Below are 17986 nucleotides of genomic sequence, written 5' to 3' on the forward strand. Positions count from 1 at the left end.
ACCTTCTTCTGGCTAAGATATGTAGATGATGCTCTATTTGGCCTCATGGCCCAGACACATTAGATTCCTTCCTCAGTCATCTCAATAGTCTACATCCAAGAATTCAGTTTACGATGGAAAAGGAAAATAACAATATTTTCCTTCCTAGACACCTTAGTAACACGCCTTCCTAATAGTAACCTTTCTTTCTCTGTATATAGAAAACCTACTCCTACAGGCAGATACATATACAATATGGCATTATTAAAACTTTTACCAATAGGGCTCACAATCTTTGTTCCAGTAAAACTGCCCTTTCAACCGAACTCTCTCTCTCTCTCTCACACACACACACACAACAACCTTTCTTTCCAGTGGCTATAATGACTACAGAATTAAAAACATAATCAAGTCCTTCCCCATTCCCCAACCATCTCTTCAGAAGAACTTCAGAAATGCCATCACCATTCCTTACATACGTGGTACTTCAGAAAAAATAGTCAGATCATTAAAAAAAGTACAACCTCCACACAGCTTTTAAGCCCCACCGTACATAAACTTGCTACCCTTATCTGCTCCACTAAAGACTAGCTCCCTCCTCTTTCAGTTCCTGTAAACTTGCCTACTCCGGACAAACAGGCAGGTCAGCATCCCCATCCAGTTAGAAGAACACAGTTCTTACATCTATAAACACGATTATGGTCAATCTGGCCTCGCAGACCATGTTTTGGATACATCCCACAGGATCTCCTGGAAAAAAACTACCATGCTCCACCCTAGTAAATTCAAAAACAAAAGACTATTCTTTGAATCTGCATCTGCACTCAGGAATCAACCTAATTTAAACAAATACGGTTGCATTAAACTTCCCAAAATTTGGGAAACTTTAATTATCAGAATCCCTCTTTACATCCTAGGCCACCTGCAAATGCCCATAGAGGGCACAACACCTAGATAGGACTTTAGTTTCACTTTGTATTGTATTTGTGTGTGTTGTTACAAAAAGTTTTTGTAATTCCCAAAGATGTCTCTGTGACGGGGACAAAATATTGGAAGCATTAAAATTAGTTTTAATCCTTTCTCAATGCAGTTAATATTCCATTAAGCTTACAGATAAATTTATAAATGAAATGTTTGATGACTCAAAAGATGAAGCAGAATTTAAAGGATTTTGACATTTTGTTTTAAAATAAATATTTCTTTCATAAATTCGTATTGTTTTATTTATAATGTTAGGGAACAAGATTAACAGATCGCATTATATGTGGGCATGGCATTTTAGGGCTAGTTTTCAAACAAAATTTCTAGTTCACATTATATGCGAAAATATACGGTATGTGAAATCCCATCTCTTTTATGTTGTAATTACCATGTCTTAGTATGAATAAATTTTGTTTGTTAATAACTTGCCTGACCTCGACTTATCAACACATTTCCCATAAAAACATAGAACCTGTGTCCTTAAAGTTAACCACAACTGACTAATTTTAAGTATCACACGTTGCTTGAATTAGGATTGAATACAGAGATAATTCCGCGTTCCACTGAGCATTTCTCTTACATTTATAGGAAAGACAAACAATTCCTGTGTGTGATCTTAAATGGCACAGTCGTTATACAAATAAATTTTTAAGATCAGTGTGAGAGAACGTCAACTAGATAGACAAAGGAATTGGTTTCAGCAAGAAGCATTTCTTGAATCTATACTCCACACACACACGTGAAAGTAGCATAGTTACGTCCTTGAAGGGGGGGGGCGAAATTGTAGACCAAAGGATTAAAAGTGATAAGACTAGCTCAAGTAGTGATTACAAACTCGGTAGCATGAAAATAAAAGATAGAGATATTATTACAAAGGCGCAGTCAGAGATTAAATAATAGTAGACAAAAAAATAAAAGTACCTTATATTTACAATGGATATATTTTTTTTACACATGCCTATTTTTGTATTATCCGCACAGAAACAAACATCTGATAGGTCCTTCACAATTTCATTAATGTATATATTGAAAACAATAGTAGTTTAAGAACTGATCCCTGGGCAAGATTACTGGTAACCTTAAACCTGGTACTCATTTCCCAACACTTGTTCACCACCTATCCTCTTATTTAAGCCAATATTCTGATTCTCTAATTTATGCAACAGCCTTTCATATAGTATCCTGTCAAGTATATCCATTCTCTTTATCCAATTACTCAAGACATAACCTCCCTTTAGTATACAGATGTTATTCCTTACAAAACAGTTTGTCAACCGATTTCACTCACTTTGCTCTGGCAAAAAAAAAATCTGCTCCACCGCTTTCTGATTAGGTCACTAGTATACATCAGTTTCTGCATAATCCTTGTGCAACAGGACATAATGCTTTTCATCCCTGTGGGATCTTTCCAAAACTAAATACTCAAATTATACAACCAGGTCCAAGAGCCTAATCAATTCAGCAGAACATTTCTTTAGCATATGCACTGATGTCCAATCTGCCCAGTGACAAGTTTTTGTCCAGGTTATGCAACAGCTATGGAGCATCCCTCTCACCAATGCACCTTTCTTCATCTAATGTAGTGATTGCATCATACTATGTTGCCTAGATCTGGTTGGGAGATCTTAATGAAGTGAGCACTCTTCATCTGAACAATCCCTTCTGCTTCAGATACAAATGTACCATCTGCATTTTTCATTCATTCCTTCATTTTCATTTCTTTTTTTACTTACAGCATAATGACAAAACTCTTTTGGGTCATCTTTAGCCTGATTCCAATAATCAGTGAGAGTGAGTAAAAATATAGGTCACTTCTGCATTTCTACTAAAATTATATCCTTGATCATTTGAGCACTGATAGGTAGGGCTCAAGAAAATGCTTGCCCACTCATATGTAGTGATATTTTACCAGCCTTCAATTAGCTGCACTGAGCAAAACATAATATTTTTTAATTAAGGGATATAGATTTTTAAAAATGAGTTTTTAAAAATCTATATCCCTGCCTATTGTCATAGGGATATAGATAAATTCAGCTGCATTCTCAAGGGAATAACCTATAGAACAAGTAAAATATTTCAATTTTTTTAGCTAGTTTTTAGTGAAGATAGCAAATTAAATTTGGAAACAGAAAACAGAATAAGCAAAGCTGGTATGGTGGAAAGCCAGTTGAATAAATTTATATGGAATAAGAGAGAAATTAGCCGAAACATGAAACTAGTGGTATACCAGACAATATTCAAACCAGGCAGTTTTAAGCTATGGATCTGAGAGTTGGGTTAGAAAAAAAGCACTTGATCAAAGACTACAGATATGAGAGTTCCGAGAAAAATCAGAAGAGTAAACAGATGACATCAATGGAAGAATCATATTAAAAATAAAGATATTAAAAAGGAACTTGACTTTGTTAGCATTCAGGAATGTGTGAGCAGAACTAATCTAAAGTAGTATGGCCACTTAAATAGAATTGGTAAGGAAAGTTAGTAAAACAGGTGTTTGATACCAAGATGGCATGAAAGAGACCTAGAAGACCAAGATTTAAGTGCCTTAGAAGCACAAAATGTAGCTTTCATTAAAATAATGTGATGCATGACATCATTATGTAACGCTGTTAACTCATGTCCATATATATATATGTCAATTTCAAAAGATATGTGAAATATCACATCATCACAGTCGGATGTTAATACGTGACCATATATGAAATTTTCGAGAGATGCACACACGTATACAACGGAAATCCAAGCCTATATAAGGTGAAAACCCAAATGGAAAATGGAAACCCAAGTACTTATATAAGGTGAAACGTCAAGAACTTTGTCTTATGTTTCTCAATCTTCTCTTACCAGGGTCTGCCGCTACGTGAGGTCCGATGTCAGTAATCAAAAGAGTAGCATCATAGGTCTTGGGGTTTCTCAATCTTCTCTTACCTGGGTCTGCTGCCACGTGACGTCTCATGTCAGTAAATGAAAGAGAAGCGTCATATGCCTTGGGGATTTCTCAATCTTCTCTTACCAGGGTCTGCTGCCGTGTGTGGGCCATTGTCAGTAATTGAAAGAGAACCATTGTACTTTATAGGTTTTCAATCTTCTCCTACCAGGATGAGAAGTATTGTATCGTTGTTGGAACGACTCGCTAGGAAAGAGCTGCACAGTGCTGCCATGTTAAGGAACCTAAACTCAAACAAATAAGAAATTTAGCAGGAGATCAAGAACGAGCAAGCAGAAGGTAAGAAAGACAAAAAGGAGCATTTTCATGCGAACAAAAGATTCATGAAAATGACAGTGCTGAACGAGATTATAAGTACTTATATATGTGATATTTCCAAGTAAGAATGTACATCAAGTAGCCAGCAAAGGTTGGTCGATTGGTACAGCCTCTGCTACTAATGGCTCACGAAAAAAGTTAAGCAAGTTTGAGCATGGTTAGTACAGGAATACCTCAATTATCGCGGTTTATAATTTGATACCAAAATTCCAATTATTGCTTTCCAAATTTGAATTATCGCAGCCGTGAGATGTGGCCCACTACATATGCAACCAGTTCGAGTCGCCACTCTTTCCAGGTATCGCTCTCTTGTAGCGCTTCGTTTTTATCAGAAGCCGCCTGCTTACCACTCACCAGTAACTGTCCGCCTTTGCCTGAAGTACATGTGGAAATTTATTTCTCTTCTTATTTACCCCTATAATGAATGCGAAAAGAAACAAGGATGATATCAAGTCTACAGCTATCAAGAAGAAACGTAAAGTGATCAGCTTAGAAGAAAAGTTGCATATGATAAATAAGTATGAAGCAGGCATAACTAAAGCCAAAATTGCAAGAGAGTACGGTCTAAATGAATCAACTGTTAGCCATATTTTAGACCATGCTGCAAACTATAAGCAACTAGGACAAAGTGCATCAACCTCGCCTGGGTCCCAAACTACGAGAAACAGAAGCCATCTTATGATTGAAATGGAAACGCTATTGTCAGCGTGGATAGAAGTTTGTAACCAAAAGAGAATTCCTCTTAGTCAAATGACTATAAAAACAAAAGCATTGAATTTGTTTGAAACTTTAAAAAGAAAACAATTAGAAAGCGAAAATGATTCGGCGTCAGTAGTGGAAGAAACTTTCTCTGCAAGTTCAGGGTGGTTAGATCAGTTACAAAAGTGATCGAGCATTCATAGTGTTCATGTACAAGGTGAAATTACAAGTGCCGATGAAAAAGCAGCAGCTAGTTTTCCTGGTTAATTACAACAGATCATTGAAGAAGGAAATTATACCGGTGATCAGATATTTAACGCTGACGAAACAGGCTTATTATGGAAAAAAATGCCCACTAAAACATTTTTAGCAAAAAATGTAAAATCACAGCCTGGCTACAAGGTTTCTTGAAGCCTCTCTTTATTTATCGTTCACAAAATCCTCGCCAGCTTAGAAGTTTAGATAAAAATTTTCTCTCTGTTCTTTGGAGATTCAATAGAAAAGCTTGAATGACAAAAACTATTTTTGAGGATTCTTCAGGACAAAAACAGTTTTCAAACTGTTTTTGTCCTGAATTTAAAATCTTGTTGATATTAGATAATGCACTTAGTCATCCAACAGCACTGAATGAGTTGTGTGAAAATGTAAAAGTTATTTATTTACCAACTAATACCACTTCCATCATCCAGCCAATGGATCAAGGTGTAATCGCATCCTTTAAGGCATATTACCTACGAAGAAAACTTTTCCACAAGCAATAGAAAAGACTACAGGAGATGAAGCTATGACTTTGACAGAATTCTGAAAGGCATTCAATATCAAAAATTGCATTGAGAATGTCAAGGAAGCATGGAGTGAAGCAACATCTAGCAACCTGAGAGCGGCATGGCAAAAGATTATTCCTCATTGTGCAAATGATTTTAAAGGATTTGAAATGAAGTAGCCCATGTTATCAATGACATAACTAAGCTTTGCTTCGATCTAGGACTAAAAGAAATTGAAAAAGGTGATGTTCAGGACCCGCTTCAGTCACATGATAAGGAGCTGGATGATGAAGACCTAATTAACCTTGAGAGAGAACTTGCTCACAATGCTCAAATCAATAATAATGCCGAACAAATTGACGTGGCACCGAAGGAATTTACCCTCAAAGAAATGGACAAAATGTTTAGAATTGCTGAAACTTTTAAAGAAAAAATCTTGAACGGCGATCCTAATCTCAAGCGATCAATGAAAGTTCATCAGGAAATTGAAAATTCCATCCGTTGTTACCTAGTTTTATACGAAGAAAAAAGAAAGACAAAATTCCACCAGACAACTCTACACCAATTTTTATCCAAGAGAGAATAATTGCATGTACTCCTTATATATAAATAAAGATTAAAGAATAATCTTGTTTTTCTAAATGAACCTTCATTTTTTACTTAACACGTTTAACACATTTCATTTTTAATTCATACATAAAATTTAATTAATAGATTTGAAAAATCCTTGGCAATGATCACCCATTTTACACGCATTATTTATCCCGATTATTGCGATATTTTTCGTGGCAACAATAACCGCGATAATCAAGGTATTCCTGTAGTTGGAAGGGGATCGATCGTTCGATGCTGTTGGCACACTCTCCCTCGATGAGTCTTGGACTCACTGGAGGTGTCACATAATAATATAATATAATAAGTGTGTCTGATATGGTGGGGTGCTTAAGGGTCAAAGCTGTATAACTGAGAGGAGACTGCCACATAGCCTTTAAAGGAATGTGGAGAACCGACCAGGGCTTCTGACCTAATGTCCAATCCTCACCTTCTCGTGGTGCACCCTGTTGGGTATCTACTTGGATACTGAACGGACGAGGATGGGCTGGCAATTTGGGATTTAGCCGACCAAATTGTATTCTTATTGGTTAAACCAAAATATAGAATGATGGTACAACGTGACAAAATTTCATGCCGGCTGGAGCATCGCCTGATTAAACAAGGCCCCCGTTGTTTTCGCCAGGGAACCAGGGCGAACAGCGAAAAGTCAGCTACTGGAACAAATCTGAAAATAAACTCTAACTCAACATCACCAGAGTTAAAGATCGGTACTATCAACTTAAGAAGCCTGAATGGCAAAGAAATGGAGCTAGCTGAGGAATTAGATAAGTACCAGATCGACATAATAGGGGTGACTGAAACAAAAAAGACCAAAACTGGCGAGATCTTTCTGAGCAATAAATACAAAATGTTATATTCAGGCAATGACAATCAAGGAAAAGAAGGAGTAGCCATAGTATTCAACACAAAATACGAGGCTAATCTTCTTGAATGGCAGTCAGTCTCAAGTAGAGTAATGTGGGCAAATATGAGAATGGGGAACTGGACAATGAGACTTATTTGTGCCTATGATCCCACAGAACGTTCTACTAAGGTAGAAGTGGAGGAATTTTTTGATGCTTTAGAAAAAGCAACTGACACAATGAAAAAGGAAAAGTTGGTCCTTGTTGGGGATCTAAATAGCAGAGTAGGAAATGATTGTGAGACATACAAAAATAATTTGGGAAAATTTGGAGAAAAGAGCAAAGTTAATAATAATGGTAAATATCTGTTGGATTTCTGCTCAGGACATGGACTGGTTACTACTAACACCATGTTCCAACATAAAAATGTGCACAAATTCACATGGAGAGAAGAGGCTAGGAATAAGAAAAGTCTCATTGACTATGTTATTGTTGATAGTGATGTTTTCTCCCTGGTGCAGGACACCAGAGTGTACAGAGGATTTGAAATTAGAAGTGATCACTATTTAGTCTTGAGCAGGATAAAATTGAATTTCATATTGAAAAGAATAACATGTAAGAAAGTTTTAAAGTGAATAAAAGTTGAGCAGCTCTCAGATGTGAGCTGTAGACTAAAATACACAAAGATTATTGAAGGAAAAATGAAACAGTTTGAGAACAGGAATCAAACCTTGGAGATTCATTGGCAAACTCTGAAGAAAACATTGATTGATTCTGCCAGAGAGGCATGTGGTGAGGTTGTTTGTAAGGATAAAAAAATCAGAACTCCCTGGTGGACACAGGAGGTTAGAGGCAGTGAAGGAAAAGAAGAAAGCATACCAAAAGTTCCTGTCAAATAAGTCAGCTTGTGCTCTTAGAGAATATAGAGACAAATGCAAGAATGCTAAACACTGTGTAAAACTAGCTAAACAAAAGTCATGGGAGGACTTTGGCAAGAATATAGAAAATAAATATCAAGAAGGTGGCAAAATATTCTGGAGGTTGTTGAAGAAGCTTAAGAATGGAGGAAAGAGTGCTGTAAAAAGGAGTTAGAGATGATAAAGGTGACATGAAAACAGGAGAAAAAGATATCCTTGAAGTATGGAGTAATTACTTTGAAAAACTGCTAAATGAAACAAGCAGTGATGACAGCACAGTGGTAAAAAACACTGACCAGGCATGCAGTCAGGAATACATATCCATACTTGAAGTAGAAAAAGCCATCAAAGGCTTGAAATGTGGAAAGGCAGCAGGAGTAGATGATATTCGACCGATATCGAAATGCTGAAGTATGGTGGTATAAGAGTCTTACAGTGGCTGCACTGCATAGTTCAGAAAGCCTGGACAGAGGGACGAATTCCCGATGATTGGAGTAGAGCTCTCATAGTACCCATATACAAAAAGGGAAATAAAACTGCATGTGAGAATTACAGAGGTATTTCCCTACTGAGTGTTCTTGGCAAGATCTATGCAAGTATACTTGAGAAACGGTTGAGAAGAATTGTGGAAGAAAAGCTTGGTGAAGAACAAGCTGGATTCAGGCCAAATAGGGGCTGTCAGGATCAGATCTTCACTTTACAACAAATAGTCGAGAAAGCATGGGAATATAACAAAGATCTGTATTTAAGTTTTGTCGATCTGGAAAAGGCATATGACAAGGTGCCAAGAGAGAAGCTATGCAATACGCTGCAGTTATATGGTGTCAATGGGACATTATATCAAGCAATACTTAGTCTTTATTTGAGTTGTAAGTCAGCAGTTAGAATTGAAGGAAGTACAGGAAGATGGTTTAATGTTAAATCTGGTGTGAGACAAGGATGTACATTATCCCCTCTGTTATTCATTATCTATATGGATCGCATTATGAAGGAAAGTGGTATTAAACATGATATCAAAATTGGAGATGTTAATGTCAGCTCTTTGCTTTATGCGGATGATGTTATACTTCTAAATAAATCCGCTACAAGTCTGCAAGATTCTCCGACTAAATTGAATAGCTCTTGTAATAGATATGGTATGAAGGTCAGCAATAAATAGACAAAGACAATGAAAATAGGCAGAATCATTGAAAATGTCACCTGTGTTGTGAATGGAGAACCTGTGGAACAAGTAAAACATTTCAGCTATTTAGGCACTATTTTTACTGAAGATGGTAAATTAAATATAGAAATAGACAACAGAATCAGCAAAGCTGGTATGGTGGGAAGTCAATTGAATAAATTCATATGGAATAAGAGAAAAATTAGTCGCAACACTAAATTAGCTGTATACAAGACAGTGTTCAAACCAGTTTTAACTTATGAATCTGAGAGCTGGGTCAGAAGTAAAACACTTGACCAAAGACTTCAGATATGAGAGTCCTGAGAAAGATTATAGGCATGAACAGATGGCATCAATGGCAGTATCATATTAAAAACGAGGATATTAGAACTTGACATTGTCAACATCCAGGAATGCGTTAGCAGAGCTAATCTCAGGTGGTATGGTCACTTAAACAGAATGGGAGAGGAAAGATTAGCAAAACAAGTGTTCTCTGCCAGGTTGGCAGGAAAACGACCGAGAGGAAGACCAAGATATAGGTGGATTGATACGGTACAAAGTGCTTTAGACGATAGAAATATAAGAGCTGATAATATTGGAGTGTTGACAAGTAACAGACTGATTTGGAGGAAAATTGTAGATAGGAAATTAATAATGATGTAATTTTTTTCATGTAGTACTATCATATCCTGTACACCCCTTGAGGGTACATGGCAGGAATTTGATGATGATGGTGTGTCTGATATGGGTACAATAAAATTGTGTAAGTTAACAAATGAAATAAGCTCACTCAAGTCTGTCTTAATCTCTACTATGTATAACTAATTATCTTAAGAGCATAGATATTATAACTAATTATAACTAATTATCGTAGATATTATATAATATGCATTATTTTTAGTTTGTGTATGTATGACTAGCAAAATATTCTAGATTGTGATTTAACTCGAAAGGAAGAAACAGAACTAAGTCCGAATCAGGAAGGATTGAAATTGACAAAGACTTGTAATGCAATTATATATATATATATATATATATATATATATGTTAACATGGATCAGACTGTGTAAATATTCCTTTTTGATTTAATCAAATGATTTGTGAACAACACATTGGACTGATTCTGTCAATGCACTAACCTGAAAATTTCACACCTGCATAAGATAAAGCCAAGCCAGCACGACTAATTAAAGGTAAAGATTAACATAAGCAGGGAATGCTAACAATATCTGCTTTATCTTTAGTTTAAAATCTTATATCTCGTTCTCAATACAGTCTAACTGGTGCAGTCATAAAACAAATAAATTTGTTAGACTATAGAGCATGAGAACATAAGATCTAGTAAAAAATAAATAATAAAACAGTCGACCATTCATGCCAGTTCACGAAATTTCAGTAAAGAACAAAGACAAAGCAAGTTTGAAAAATACCTAACAGAAAGTAAAATAAATAACAAAATTCCACAGTAACATCTCCATAGCACAATTGGATGAACAGTGGGTTATACAGGTTAACCCTAGTATAACGCGGTACTTATACAACGGGGTCTACAAATTGTAGTATCCCTTGTTCGACACGGTTTCGATATAACGCAGTCTACAATTTCTAGTAACCCTTTATTTATTTTTTTTTTTCATATTTTTTTCATTATTTTTCACCGCAGGACTTAAAAATCAAATTTCATCTTCATTGAATTTGTGTCTATCCGTCTCGCGCAAGTAGTTAGAAGTATCGAATTTAGTTTTATTGCATCACTGAATAAGGTACTGTACAGAGGCTTTTGCAGTCTGTGTCATTCTCAACAAATAGTGCAATTGGAGACAGATGGAATAAAAACGGTGCTAAGTAATAAATCACATGTCCAATTCTCACAGAAACTATGCTGTATAGTTTCCAAAACCATATATTGCACCGAAACACAGTATCTAACTAAAAACTATTGTCCAATTTTTCAATTATGAAATAAGGGTTTGTTTTATTGCATTTGAAATTCTTGATTTGAAATTCATTATGACAGATCACAAAGGCTAACTTAAAATAAAAGACTACCAAGAATTGAAACATGCCATATAATGAATGTGTGGGTTCGCCTGCCAAGAAGCCATAAAATTCAACCAAGGGTTGAAACGTTTGTGTGAGTTGAGCCAGTCAGTAATGAGAGGTTCCATCAGAACAATAAATGACACCCTGTTGTGAATGGGTTAAAACTAATAGTGAATGTTGTATGACAGTTTCAGATGTTATGGAATTCGATTGAAGAGAATTAGCATTTCAACTCAACACTTGTTGGTTGCTTTTGTCTTTGGGTCAGCGATCTTTTGTTAATACCGCACCAATGATATGCACGTCTTTATAGCTGCTGTCTTGTGTAAAACAAAATTCAGCTTGTACATATTGTAACAATTAAAAAAAACTTGAATAATTTATAAGTGTATAAAAGGATATCACCTGTAAATCGTTGACATGCCAGCACAGCAAAATTTCTCAGACGTGCAACTTCTGGCACGAGTGCCATAGGTTCGCCATCTACGGTTTACTGTATAAAGTGTTTATTGTTAAAAATGGTCTTCGTTTTCTGCCGGGAAAGTGCATTTAAAATTATAAGTGTGTTATTCTCAAGCTGAGCAGTTTATTTTCTGGTGAGTTACATACATATGAGAATTATACAAATGATATCCAAGAGATTTCAAGTGGTGACGACCTCCGGCCACTTAAAGAACATCTACGAAATGTTATTTCTGAAGACAGTGATGATGATTAAAATATGCGCTTTATTTTATTGTGTCTAAAACATTTATGCATTATGTGCAATGAAATGTATGTACAATTTGTAATTTTTATAATTTTATACTACGTATTTGTCTCATAGTTTATGTTTTCTTAACTTACATGAATTACCTGAATTAAATAAAAAATATTGCTTTTGTTGGATATGTCATTGTTGTTTATATAATTTAAAAAAAAAAAAAAAAACGATTTCTGAACCTAACTCTACTTTTTCTATGTGATCTAAGTCTCATATAACGCGGCATTTCTACGGAACCTAACATCAGTGTTATACGAAGGTTACCTGTATTGTTGTTGGTGATGATGGGTGGTAGATAGTGTTGATGGTGACAATGTCGTAGTAGAATTTAGTAGTAGTGGAGAGGGTGAGATATAATTAGCGAAGTAGAGTGCCCTCCCACGATGAATCCTTGGACTCCCTGGAGACGTGGTAATAATAATAATAAAACATCAGTGGGGCACTTTTAACTGCTTTATGGAATATCTATTGATTTACTGGATAATATCGTGAAAGAAAAAAAAATTTGCAATAATAATGATCAAACAAAATATAGTGATCAGCACTTGGTCATATAGAATGCTATTGTTATATATGGATGCTACTTCATTTAAATGTTCAGCATAACTCACAATTAGCTGAATGGTTGAGTGTTTAGCCTATCTGCTTTCCAACCACCATGTAGAAAGTTCAAATCTCACTGTGAGCATGGATGTTTGTGATCGTCTTCGGATTGATGGATGAAACCACCACCCTGCTTATTCGACACCTGAAGTGGTTTGAAAAATGTTCATTTGGTCTCTAGAGTAGGATATTTCAAGATTATTTTCCTGATTATGTTCCTAATATAAAATTTCATATAAAATTAATTAAAATAAAAAATCCTTAGCCCACCCATGTAGTACAGTGTAGCAAAATCTTCCATGGGTAAGTCACATTAAAAACATAATATAGTATGCAATTTAGCGTTCTTGTAATTTCTCCAGTTTTTATTTAGCAAAGAAGAGTGGAGTGCCCTCCCGTGATGAATCCTTGGACTCCATGGAGGGGGATCACGTAATAATAATAAAACACCGGTGGAGCACCACTAACCACTTTATGGAATATCTGTTGATTTACTGGATCATATCATAAAAGGAAAAAAAAAAACTGCAATAATAATGATCAAACAAAATATAGAGTGATCAACACTTGGTCATACAGAATTTCTTATTGCTATACATGGATGCTACTTCATTTAAATGTTCAGTATAACTTGCATTTAGCTGATTGAATGTCTAGCATATCTGCTCTCCAACCATCATGCTGAGAGTTCAAATCCCACTGTGAGCACGGATGTTTTGTTGTATTCAGATGGGAGATGAATTTCCTCACCTGGACCACCACACCTTGCTTACTGGATGCTTGAAGTGATTTGAAAAACTTTCATTTGGTCTGTAGAGCAGGATATTTCAAGATTATTTTCCTGATTATGTTCCTAATACAAAAGTTCATATAAAATTAATCAAAATAAAAAATCCTTAGCCCACCCACAGCACCAATATAGTAGTGTAGCAAAACCTTTCATGGATGAGTTACATGAAAAACATAACATGGTTGCAATTTAGCTGGTTCTTGTATTTGCTTATCTCTGTGAAGATTACAACAAGCATTTCTGATATGTTCATTTGTGAATATATTTCTGTGGTTTAGTAAATCTTCATTAAATTTCTAGCATTGAGACCACATGTTTTAATCACAAAACAGGTTTATTAACATAAACAATATAAAATTTTCTCTCTTTCTATCGGCTATAGCAAGCACTAGCAGACAACAATATCAGGGGTACAAAAATTATATAAAACACTAGAAAAAAATTAATTACACATAGCACATTTAATAAAACTTGTCAGGTTATACTGTTTATTTTAACAAACCTATTTTCTCAATACCGGAAATTAAAGGAAAAATTGTTCTATTTTGAGAAACTGTACTTCCAATATTGAAACACCAGGTTGCGATTTGTATATCTAGCAATGGTTTTGCACCACTATCAAGTTCCTGATACATACTTTCAAGGGATGTATCAGAATACTAAATGAAAAGTTTGTGTACTAACTTCCTATCAACAATTTTCCTTAAAATTAGCCTATCTGCCAGGACTCCAATATTGTCAACTCTAGTTCTTATATTTTGGTCTTCTAAGGCACTTCTGACTGGATCAATCTGTATACATTTTAGGTTTCCTCTTTTTCCTCCGATCTTGGAATCAAAATATATCAAGGGGATGTTTAAAGAAGTTTATAGAAATGTTCAAATGAATAGTATGAGTATAGGTTGTTTTTTGTTTATGCATGTTCAACAGGTGTCAGAAGTAGATTTCAAAACAAACCTTTTGTTTATGATGCCTTATATTTTAAATATTTAATAAAACCAGCCATGTACTTTAAACTGTATGTTAATAAAATAAAAAAAAAACGTATTTTTTTTTACTAATTTTTATTTAGTAATTGTGTAAGTATTAACACACACACACAAACCAAAGATCATATTCAAGTGTCTCATCTAAGTAACTATTTTTGGCACTCTCAGTACAGAGTTAAATACTTCATATGCAAAAACTAAATTTGTGTCTCTTCCAGTATAGACCTACTGTTGCTTAAAAAAAATAAATAAATAAATAAATCTAGTATATAACTATAGTTTTCTTCACATCAATCATCCATACAAAAGCAATTTTAAGGAAAGAGGAGAGCTGGCTTAAGGAAAAGTACATTTTGCTGCAATCATTTCATTGATTTTAATATCTACATTCTTCCTTGTTTTCTCTTGCTGTATCTTAACACCACTAATATTACTGAATTCCCAGCCACATTTCAAGGTAAATGAGACTACTGTAGATGATAGGTTAGCTTGGACTTTCTCCATTTATTGTTGTCAGTACCCTATACAGATACAGTTAATAAACGCTAAGTTAACTGACTGGTGACAGTTATCCTGGCAGGAAGCATTAACCGATAAATTGCATGAGACCAAGCACTGGTAGTTCAGACTATGTGGAAAACGAGAAGAAGTTGTTCTTGCTATGCCCTGCAAGCTCACTGATCTTACACATTCTTATCTACTCAGGACAGATAGCCCACCTGTGTGTGAACAGTGCAATACTCTACCATATGTCACCTGGTAGAAACCCAGCACTTCACTAGAGAGAGGAATCAGTTTTACTACTCTGGCAAAGCCATATACATTCAAACAGATTCTGCCAGACTTTTTAACTATTTATAAAGAATTAATTTGTACAGAATAAGCTAATCACATACATCTCATATGCATTTACTGCAATGTTCAACTTTTTCAAAAAAAAAATTAGTTTCTTTGTACATAAGATATAATGTACAAGGAAACTAATTTTCTGTAATTGCTTTTTAACTATTTTTTACCTTGTGTACTACTTGTCAACTATGTAATAGTGCAATTTTACCTCAGCTGTCTTTATGCCAATAAATCCTAAACCAAAATATCCAATGTTTGTAAATCATCTCTTATTAGAATAAGAGAAGTTTGATTTCTCAATCTGAAAACTGAATTGCATCACCTTAACATCTGGTGATAACTTCATTCACCTGACACAAAACTAGAATTCACTTTATAGTAGGCATGAAGTAGCTTGTACTACATCTGATGTCTAGGGTTCCTGAATTATCTGTTAGACCACTCACTATTCTAATGTACAACAGATTTACAATCTTTCATGAGTGCATGCTGGGAGAAGAGGTGATTTAAAAAAAATTCAAGGTAATAATGCAATTAACCTTTGATGCAATGAATAATTAATTACTGTCATATTAACAGAGGATAAATTACAGTAATAATCCTATATGGGAATGATGAAATATTTTGTGTGAATATATAAAAGATAAGTATTTCATCAGACTTGACAGTTTACACTGTGCTTACAAAGTACCTAAGAAATACAAAACAAGAAAATATCCTGAGTATATTTTTGGTTTCTTCATTCTTTACTTCAAGTTATTTTTCTGTAATTCAGAGTGTGTAAGCAGTAATAACTAAAAACAATAATCACACAGAAAAACATAAATAAATGAAATAAGTAAATATGTAATTTAATGTATATACACCATATGTGGAAAAACTACATTCAGATATCAGTAGCATATACTGTACTTAGAAGAAGTGTTCTGTATTAATGATCATTTTAGAATATCCTTAAAATTTGAAAATGAAAGTTAACCAAAAAAAAAAAAATCTTAATTTTTAAAATAAAAATGTCCCTACAAATAAATGCTATATTTTTAAAACTGCAAGATATATACTATTCTGTTAAAATCAAGCCATCGAGACAGTGAAGTCTAAGTATATGTACTGAACAAGCACCCAAGGTAGGATAACAAGGCAGTGAGGTTCCAAGCTCCTAATATGAACTTTTCTCGTCACGTGTCCACAACCTTACAATGAATTTATATTTTCCGAAAGAAGCTGCTAATAATTGATTAAACATGTATTTATTTCTTGGACAGCTTACAGGAACTCAACTTGCCAATCTGCAGGTCCGGAATAAAAAGCTGTAAATACGGAATAACAAAATAGGAATACTGTACTCGTATGCTACAAAAATACTAATTCATAACATGAACAATACGTAGAATGTTACACACAGGCCTTCTGTACTGTCCTGCGTATGACATGCTACGAAATACATTTCGAAGCGAAATTCACAAAAGCGGCTGCAAAATATAAATAAACAATAAGTACGCAACATGCCATGATTAAAACATGGTTTGGATGCTGACTTAACATCAACACAAAAATTAGAGAAACTGTATTTGGCTAGAGACCACCATAACCATACACTCCTACCTGGAAGTTCAACATTCTTGGGAACAACAGCTGAAACAATTTCTTTTGCATTTTTCTTTGGGGGGGGTACTGCCAATTGCTTGCCTCCTTTCCCGCCTTTTGCCTTATCTTTCTGAGTCTTGTCAATTTTTCGCCGTTCCCTTTCCTCTTCTTGCTGCTTTAAAATCTCTAATGGGTCAACTGCTTCATCATAAAATAGTTCATATCTGTTCTTCACACCAATTCCATATGTGTTTTCCATCGTGAGATGACCAGAGTGGTCACGAGATGGAAAATGATTTTGAACACAGGCCTAGATACCTCTCTTTCTGCGAAATCATTCACAATGGCGTATTTACAGACGGCGCAAAGAGTAGTGGGATTAAATCTCCGCGTGCCTTTCTGGTTACAGGCTATTTAACGAAAATAAATAAAAGCAAATCCCAATTTAACTGACACATGCTTATTATTATTTTTTTTATAGTCATGGAATATTACGGAGACAAAGTTATTTATTACTGAACTTATTCAATATAAGTAAATAAACGTCTTCAAAGAAATTCCTAATACGACTTTTTCTTCTTCTTCTTTTTTTTTAATTCCAAATGCATCAGAAATTTCTCACGGAAGAATGGATGGACAAAACAACCAAACCAATCACTAAAATCCGCGTTAATAGTGCAGCGTCTCGAAAAGTAATGATAGAACTTTGGTTGGCTATTGACCATTTGGGAGTTATAGTCAAAGCAATTAAGGCTATGAAGCATTATGCCTATTAATTGCGTGTGATCTTCTGACCGTTTGCCTGTTTGAAGGATGAAACCAAGTTTCCGGGAGTTTCCATTCTTCTTCGAAAATGCGGCTGGTAAGGCAATAACAGTTAATGGTGCTCGCTATCGCGACATGATAATCCAGTTTTTTGTGCCTAAATTGCAAGATATGGATGTGGACGACATGTGGTTTCAAAAAGACGGTGCCACATGCCATACAGCCTGAGAAACAATTCAATTACCGCATGAGTCATTTCCTTGTAATTTCCCGTTTTGGTGATCAGAATTGGCCGCCCAGATCATGTGACTTAACGCCGTTGGACTTTTTCCTTTGGGGTTTTTTAAAGTCTAAGGTTTATGCCAACAGGCCC

The 17986-nt window shown here is 35.0% G+C and overlaps 1 protein-coding gene across 2 annotated transcripts in view; it reads right to left on the reverse strand.

Moving 5' to 3' along the window:
- LOC150104211 (intracellular hyaluronan-binding protein 4-like) overlaps positions 1-17183 on the reverse strand; it is a 168183-nt gene extending 151000 nt beyond the window's left edge. For both annotated transcript variants that reach the window (XM_090397309.1, XM_090397308.1), the window contains exon 1: positions 16867-17183. In XM_090397309.1, the coding sequence (XP_090253435.1) occupies positions 16867-17107 (241 nt within the window). In that variant the 5' untranslated portion in view covers positions 17108-17183. The remainder of the gene's footprint in view (positions 1-16866) is intronic.
- Positions 17184-17986: the final 803 nt, after the last annotated feature.

Source organism: Typopeltis vanoorti, chromosome 8, assembly GCF_054136105.1.
Source record: "Typopeltis vanoorti isolate ZY-2024b chromosome 8, IOZ_Tvanoo_1.0, whole genome shotgun sequence".
In the NCBI taxonomy this organism is placed as follows: Eukaryota; Metazoa; Arthropoda; class Arachnida; order Uropygi; family Thelyphonidae; genus Typopeltis; species Typopeltis vanoorti.